General features: G+C 44.0%; 1 protein-coding gene across 5 annotated transcripts in view; it reads right to left on the bottom strand.

Annotated features, from left to right (window-relative positions):
• Positions 1-468: 468 nt before the first annotated feature.
• LOC147020884 (fibulin-5-like) overlaps positions 469-8811 on the bottom strand; it is a 148880-nt gene continuing 140537 nt past the window's right edge. For 4 of the 5 annotated variants that reach the window (XM_085896618.1, XM_085896616.1, XM_085896615.1 and 1 more), the window contains 2 exons: positions 5681-5876; positions 469-1876 (listed from right to left, as the gene is read on the bottom strand). In XM_085896618.1, the coding sequence (XP_085752744.1) occupies positions 1715-1876; positions 5681-5876 (358 nt within the window). In that variant the 3' untranslated portion in view covers positions 469-1714. The remainder of the gene's footprint in view (positions 1877-5680; positions 5877-8811) is intronic. The other variant, XM_085896619.1, reaches the window with a different exon arrangement.

Here is an 8811-nt window from a genome sequence, read left to right as displayed (position 1 = left end):
TCTCTCTCTCTCTCTCTCTCTCTCTCTCTCTCTCTCTCTCTCTCTCTCTCTCTCTCTCTCTCTCTCTCTCTCTCTCTCTCTCTCTCTCTCTCTCTCTCTCTCTCTCTCTCTCTCTCTCTCTCTCTCTCTCTCTCTCTCTCTCTCTCTCTCTCTCTCTCTCTCTCTCTCTCTCTCTCTCTCTCTCTCTCTCTCTCTCTCTCTCTCTCTCTCTCTCTCTCTCTCTCTCTCTCTCTCTCTCTCTCTCTCTCTCTCTCTCTCTCTCTCTCTCTCTCTCCCTCTCTCTCTCTCTCTCTCTCTCTCTGCTCTTGGTGTTCCCCCATCTGCTGTTCCTTTAGTCCCATTGCGTCTTGATTCATTCAATGTACTCGTTCAAGCTCTTCCATGAGCCCCGACTGTGTAACTGTGTATACAAAAATAAATGAATAAATGTGTGCATAATAATTGGTAAAGAGTGAGAGGCAATCGGTGTGGAGTCCAAGGGCTGATTTTATTGGCAGGATGATAATACAATTAAACAACATGATGGGGTTGTTATTTTAGTAGCACAGTGTAATAACGGCGTTTACGACTAGTTCCACTGAATATCAATCCGAGTCCTGATTTTCTTTGAGGGCTTATGTTGAAAAATTCACCATTTTTATATACATCTAAACTCTATGTGACAAGGTAACCACACTACACTATCAAATGAGAGCTGTACTGGTGTAGCTGCCTTGTCATCTAACATGTTCGAGCAAGCCTGTCGGTCGGTCAGTCAGTTGGTCGGTCGACGTGAACATGCAAAGAGCCGTTAATTGTTTCAGTTTTGTTTTTTTTAAGGTAATATCGTTTTATCATTCACTGCCATACTTATGTTCGGGGTATCAACTTATTACATATAAAGTTGTGGTTGAAAAAAAAAACCCTAAGGAAGGGAATGGGGTAGTGAAGGGAGGCCTGATGAAAGGGAAGAGATCAGATGGAGATAGAATTGGGGGATGAATCAATCAGACCCTCGACCGTAATGGATAGTACATAATACGTCGATCGACTATTGTCACTGTTCACTTTACTCGCTGTCACTTCCCCCGTGGTGGAATTGTTTTTTGTTTTTTTTTATAAAGTGGGCATATCCTAGTATTGCAAGCATGGCAGTGTAGTTAGCAGCAGAATCATTAGTAAAGTGTTTTTGAAGTATGATTAGCTTTGTTGGTTTTCCACATATAAGTTATAGTGTTATAAAGGTAGATTATTGATTGTGATATTCAGTGTTTGGCAGAATTTCTTATCAGACAGCAGGCTTTTGAACACTTAACAAACAAATGATAGGCTCCTTTACTGCAGGTGAACAAGGTTTAAGTGTTGCCATATTTTGGGGACGTTTTAAACAGAGAGAATTAAATGGTGAGCACATGAAATCACTGAGTGTCAAAATGCTTGTCACTTCCACTGTGGTGGAATTGTTTTGTTTTTTTATAAAGTGGGCATCCATTTGACATTTAACATTCCCTGTCCCGAAGAACTGCAATTAAGTGGTTTACTGAATTATACAAACAAATCATAGACAAATTCCTTAGTTAATAAGCATAAGTGCTTTGAGGATCAGTTTTAGTTAATGCTGAATTTTGAGGGTAAACGAAAGTATGAGTAAAAAGAGGAGGAATTGAGTGATTGGGATTAAGGCTTTGTGCACCACCCCCCCCACCACCCCCATTTTCACTCGTTCCTCATCGCTTCAGCGCAAACCCTCTGAGATGAACACGTGCAGGCGCAGTAAGGAGGAGCTGTGAAAGTGGAATGCTCGGTGCACAGAAATCACCTCGAGGTCCAGTACAAGGTGCTGTGGCCCGTGCAGTGGCCGAATGAGTGATAGCATCGCTGTGTAATCATTCACTTGCTGCGGTTTGGATGAGATCAGGGAGGGGTTGGGACAGGACAGGACACAGCAACAATAATGTAAACAAGAACGCCATGTCCTCAACAATTCCATTCACTATCACTTTATGTGACAAATCAAACTGCAACTGCTGAGGTATTTTATTTTTTTTTGATGTTAGCATTTCTAACGTAAGCACAATTCTGGCTAAGTTATCATTCATGACAAAGTTCAAGAAGTTTTAGGATTAGCTGCACAGTTCCACCATGCATGATTGCATTCATTTCTGCAGATGGAAATGCGGTGTGCATTGTGCAAGCATGCAAAGCTATGCGTTGACATTTAAAAAATTATAAATACACGACTTTCAAAATTATATAATCTGCCCCAGAACGCATGGTGTGCATGCACAGAAAACTTTAGCGACACCAGTGATCAGGGCAGGGAACATATATTGTGTGCTAAATAAGGATGTCACCTAAAATGGCTCAGATATTCGAAAAGAAGCCAAAAATACTTGGAAATGTACGTGAGTAAAAGGGATGTGCCTCTACACAACGAAACATTTGGAAAACTTTGTGATCAGGTCAGGTCAGGTATGGGAGTCGGCGCCAGAGCGGCGCATCACTGCGTCCACTTAACACCGGACCTCCAGGGGTCTCGTCTGGCAATCCCCCAGGGAGATGCCTGGCCCATCCCCATCTCCTTGAGATGTTGATCAACCTGCTGCAACCACAAGGCATGTGGTCGGCCCATTTGCCTCCACCAATCACGAGGCTCCCTCACTGACAAAATCTGGTGAATAGGATCAGCATCAGGACAACGAGCCACATGTCCATACAGCCGCAGCTGACCCTCACAAACTATGCAGGTAACAAATCTCATTTGAGTCTCTCAGCAACCGCTCGTAAGACACAAAGTCCAACGAGCAATAGTCAAGGATTCTCCGAAGAGACCTGGAAGCAAAGGAATTAAGTCTCCATCCAATATCCCTGGTCAGAGACAAAGACTCACATCCAGAGAGTAAGACTGGAAGGACCAAGGACCTCAGACTTTCGTCCTCTTGCACAGGTACCGACAGAGCCACATTCCATGATCCAGTGAATCCATGACTCCGCAGGCCAGACCGAGATGTCTGTTGACCTCTGGCTCACAGCCAGCAGAGACATGAATATCACTGCCAAGGTAAGTGAATCTATCTGTGACCTCAACATCCTCACCACAAACAGGTACAGACAGGACAGCAGCATCCAAGATGTCATTGAAAGCCTGGATCTTAGTTTTGACCCAGGAAACCCATAATCCCAGTGGCTTCGACTCCTTATTCAGCACCTCGAGGGCCCTCGAAATGATATCGAAAGTCTGTGCAAAGATGACTGCATCATCTGTGAAATCAAGGTCAAAGATCTTGACATTCCCAATCGATGCACCGCAGCTTGATCTCTCCGACATCCTCCCCAGAATCCAGTCCTTACAAGTGCTGAAAGTGTGGAGGCCAGTACACATCCCTGATGAACTCCAGTAACAACTGGAAATAAGTCAGGGATGATACCACCACATCTCACAGCACTCTCAGTACCAGAGTAGAGTTCACTGAATTGAACGCTTTACAGAGATCAACATAGGCTGCGAGCATCCCCTGCCGAAACTCTCATCTGCGTTCGGTGAGGACCCAAAGAGCAAGGATATAGTCAATCATTCACCTCTTTGGTGTAAAGCCTGACTGTTCTGGATGTGTGGTGCTGTTCTGGATGTCTGCTCTGTGTCTTCCTCCCTTACAAATAAACCCTTGTTAAATGTACAAGCTCGTAGTCTGTGCTTTCTACCATTGGCCCAGCATGGTGCGGGCTTGAGAATTAGTGAGGCCGTCTGTGCCGTAAGTGTTCATTTGGTCCGGCGCAGCTCTGGTAACTCCCGCTCGGTTACGTCGGACCCGAGTCAGTCCATGCGACTCGGTTCGGACAGAGTCGGCCGAGGGTGTGGCTTCCCCGGTAGCTGGACCGCGTGAGCACTTCGGTAAATTGGAATAGACAAGTGGACCCTACCTCTCGCCGTCGAAATATTGGCGACCACGGTCCTTTAAGTGACCCGTCGACTCCGGAGTTATGACCTTTCAATTTCGGTGTTCGGTGGGAGACGGCCCAACCACTCTGTCTGGCAGTCGTCCTCGCTACCGAACAATATATCGCACCACAACAATATATCCACCAGCAACATTGAGGATGGTGGTCTTGAAGGCACTCCACAACTCTTCAGGATTCCCCAAAGCACACAGATCCCTGCAAATCCCCACTCAGCCTGTTCATAAACTCCTCAGCTACCCTCTCATCCTTGAGGTTGCCAACATCCAACCAAGGCTGGGATGGTACAATTGTCCTGTATTTAAGCTGCAACTTCAGAGTTGCTACAACAAGCCGGTGGTTGGAATTGAGGAACTGAACACTCCCGTAGACCCCGCAGATCTGGATCATCCTCCAGCGACCATCAACGAGCACATGGTCAATCTCCTTTGCCACACCGCCAGCGTTGGAATACCAAATCCAGCGATGAGCTTGCTGGAAATGAAACCATGAACTAGCCACCCTAAGTCCATGACTTTTTGCAAAGTCAAGGAACTTAGTGCTATTCTGGTTCACAGTTCCAGACCCATTGGGACTAACAAACGTCTCATAACCATCCCCATCAGTTCCAGTCGATGCATTGAAATCCCGCAAGACGACAATAGTGTCTCACTTGGGGCAGTGATCAACCACAGACTCAAGCATGGCATAGAATGCATCATTCACGTTGAGATCACTCGCTTCGGTCGGAGCATATACAGAGACCAGGGAAATGACACCCAAAGAGTGACTAATACTTAGTTTCATAATACGCTCATTGACCGGTGTTACCTCAATTATCATTGGAGTCAGCTTATTGGACACAGCTACAGCAACTCCTTGGGTATGGTAACCATCAGAGCGACCAGACCAATAGTAGGTGTAACCACCCACCATTATCTCGCCGCAATCCGGTCTCCAAACTTCAGAGAGAGCTGCAATCAATACTGATGTTCAAACGCTCGAGCTCAAATGATAACAGAGACAGCTCAAATCACCGTCTTTTGGACGACACCTCAGCATCACCCTGACACACACTACTGCAATCCAACCCACGAAGGTTACCCCGTGTTTTTCCTCCTGTCATCAAGGAGTTGGTGTCCCGAAGGCTTTGCCCCAATCCCGTCATCCGGTAAACTGCCCTTCGCAGGGCAGCTGCACAGGAGGTTCCTGATCAACTCGCCGAAAAAGTTTATATCTTACAGCCAATATTAAAAAGAAATTCCCGACAATGTTGGCCTGTACTAGGCCTGTGGATGGCGCATTCTACCCGACCTCCCCGATCGTTCCCATCAGTAAGTGGCCTTTGAACCTTGCAGGATTACCTTGTGTGAACATAGCTGGCATGGTGATTTACTTAATGGACGTCTTCAGTTGGAAAGCCGATGCCATCATTCCCAACATAATTCCTCCCGCAACTTCGTCAGCAGAGGCATCAAGAATGGATTAAAATAGCAGAAATCCAGCAGGCCTTTCGTACATTGCATTAGAAGGGAATTTTTTTTTAAGGATTTTCTAATCAGAAAAGCACAGCGTTTAGCTGCAACAAAAAGCATTTGTTCGAATATGACAACTTTTTTTTAATGAAATTAACTCAACAAAGTTTTTCTTTTTTGGAGGACACATGGGCAATACAAAATGTGTAATGAGGTCTCATGAGTGCATAATATGCCCTCAAGAATGATCTCAAAGGAACAATCATTTTTTCCCCTCCCAAGGGACTCACGCGCAGCACAAACTCTCCCCCCGAATTTCCTGCACGGATTCGAAATGAGTTATATCCACCCTGGTAGCGGGCACGAGACTGCAGAATGAAGATATCCACCGGCAGGCGCCGCCCAGACACGATCTGCATATGCTTGCGTCGAATCGAGTAAGGCATATCTGCACAGCCTGGAAGCTCATTTGGGCAAACACAGAGGCTGTGGAAGAATGCACATGATACACAAGTGACAATAACTTCAATACACACGGTTTACAACACAAAGAAAGTGACATCTATGTTCCGTTACTTTAATAGGCAGTGAAGACTGATTTGGCTTGCAATGGTACTTCTTTTTCATTTGTATGCAGCACAAGGCAGCAGGGTAGCAACATTGGCTCAGGGTGAGGCTGTGCCATTGTTGCAGTCCCTCCTGCTGGTTAGGGCCAGAATTTGTTCAGGGTGCTGGTGTTAGCTCGCCTGCTCATCGTAAAGGACCCCATGGTATCATTAATGTCCACCAATGAATGCTGGCAGACAGGACATGTGTTTAACGTCCATCCGTGGGACAGCACACACATTGATGAATCGCCCTTCCTGTGAAACACCACTGGGTGGATGGGTCAAAACAATTTATAGCTGGGTCATGATTCAAACCCAGGCTAGACAGCTTAGAAGTGAGTGTGCATACCTCTAGGCCACCTTGTCAGCTAGCCTTCATACTGGCCCAAACGATTATACTTGCAAATTATATAATGACATGTATTATGTTATGTCAATAAGTGAGAGAAGACAGACCAGCTGACAATGTCCCATTTTAAGGACAAAGATTCTCCACATTGCAATGCTCCGCAAAATGGCTGTATTATTGCAGGATCCAAAGATTATAATTCAACCACAGAAAATCAAACGTGCTAACCATAACCTTAAGTCTAATTCACTTATTCAGGTCTCCATCTCTGCTCGAACTTGCGGCTAAGTTACATCATGTGTAGTCTGAGGCAGATTCAAGCATCACCAAAGTTTAGTGTGTTCAGAACCACTAGGGAATGTACTCACTCATTTATGGAAGTAGGTTTGGTCACCAATAGTTTCATGATTGGTGCCAACAGAAGTAAAAATTACCCCCGTGTGGGGGTGACGGTCATCTCTATAATGTTTTTTACGATCATAATCGATGAACCGTTGCCAGATGTCTCCTAAAATGACAGACTAGATAGGTTTTGAAAATGGCGACTTTCACAACTTTCGTGACCTTGACCCTGATCTCGAATCCGGGGCAAAATATGTCATTGGGTATCACTCATCGACCTCTACCCACATACCAAATTTCATCAAGATCGGAAGTAAAAAGTTTGCTTTGTACTGGAAGGTGTTTTTGACCATCTTCCAGGTTACGGCCAAACGGGACGGAAATTCAAAAATCTGTCCAGTTAGATACAAGATAATATTTTTTCTATCATAATCAATAAACAGTTGCCGAATATCTTGTAGAATGGCGGACTAGATAGGTTTTGCAAATGGCGATTTTTATAACTTACGTGCCCCATGATTATTAGACCGTAATTGTGAAGATTCACATCGATTGATGAAGCGGTTCAACAGAAAAAAAAATTTAAGATTTTTGTTCAATCCAAAACGGCTGTCAGACGAGGTGTTGTGAACACCCTGGTATTCCCAAGGCTTGGGGAACATGTGAGTAAGGTTCCCCCGTCCGATCAGTTTAAAATTAAATATATATATATATATATATATATATATATATATATATATATATATATATTCCCCATGATTATTAGACTGTAATTGTGAAGATTCACATCGATTGATGAAGCGGTTCAACAGAAATAAAAATTTTTTTAAAGATTTTTGTTCAATCCAAAACGGCTGTCAGATGAGGTGTTGTGAACACCCTGGCATCCCCAAGGCTTGGGGAACATGCGAGTAAATTTTCCCCTTGATGTGTCATACCATTCTGTCGAAGAATATTTTTGAAGGTTTTTATGTTTTAAAAAAAAAATGGCTGCCAAACGACGTGACCGATCAAGTCATCAAGCTTTTTTTTCACCCATACAATTTAGCCTGAGTGGACCCTCAAAAATTTTCATACTGATTGGATAAAGCGTTCGACATATGCAATTATGTCATAACAAAGCCACGGATGACATAAAAAAATAAAAATTCACACTTTTTTTCCATGGGAAGTACGTACTTCACATTTGTCAAGTTTAATTTTTTTTCCCCACGGAGCAGTTTCACAGCGAGAGTCAATTTTACAGTCCCAAGTTTTTCCTTTTTTCCAATATAGTTGCCACACCACGTGACCTATGATGTCACAATTACCATTAAAACATTCTACATGTGTAGTCACAACTATGGTGAAAATTTTGTGGCAATAGGCAAAGTGGTTGCAGAGAAAACAGAAAACAATAAGCATGGACAGACGTACCTACGGATGGACTAACACCCAAAAAACATAATGCCTCTGGCGACTTCGTCAGTGGAGACACAAAAAGGATTCCTAAATCTTAGCATTCCCAAATTTTTGACTTTACAACCTTGTATCCTTATTATATCCTTTGTCGGAGTGGCGACCCATCCAGGATTGTACCCAATAGCCCAGGAGACTGCTTCGGCAGCACCAACACTCCGCACAGAATATGGTCTCAATAGATTTGGATTTTTTGGATTTGCATCCTTATTAAAATTCAAGGACCAGTGCTTGTTTGTTTGTGTGTTTGTCATGCTACTCCTCTTTCAATTCTGGGCCAATTTCATCCAGACTTGCTACAGAGGATCAGCATAACCCCAATTAATGTATAGGGGTGTTTTATCTTTGCCAGTGGTCTTGGAGGGGGGGGGGATGCAAATTCTCTCTGTAAATGTGCATCGTGTACCACTGTGTCCAGGTGGGGCAGGGTATTACAAGTATCCACCATTAACAGTATACCTGTCCCCATGTTGTTCAGTGCATTGAGGTGTTTTGAATTACAAGCAGTCTGTATGTTTTTGTTTCATGCACGTAACCCAGGTTTTTGTTGTTGTTGCCTATACACCACCCAAATAAAGGTATGTGTCAGAAGAATGTGTTGCATGCTTGATACAAGATCACCTGTCGGGTGGGTACTCTGCCAATTAAAAAAATACACCATGAG

The sequence above is a fragment of the Eptatretus burgeri genome, chromosome 9, assembly GCF_056783735.1.
Source record: "Eptatretus burgeri isolate ZD-2024b chromosome 9, Ebu_testis_v1, whole genome shotgun sequence".
NCBI classification, from domain to species: Eukaryota; Metazoa; Chordata; class Myxini; order Myxiniformes; family Myxinidae; genus Eptatretus; species Eptatretus burgeri.
The sequence above is the reverse complement of the archived record's forward strand: the minus strand, read 5'-3'. Positions and strand labels throughout refer to the sequence as shown.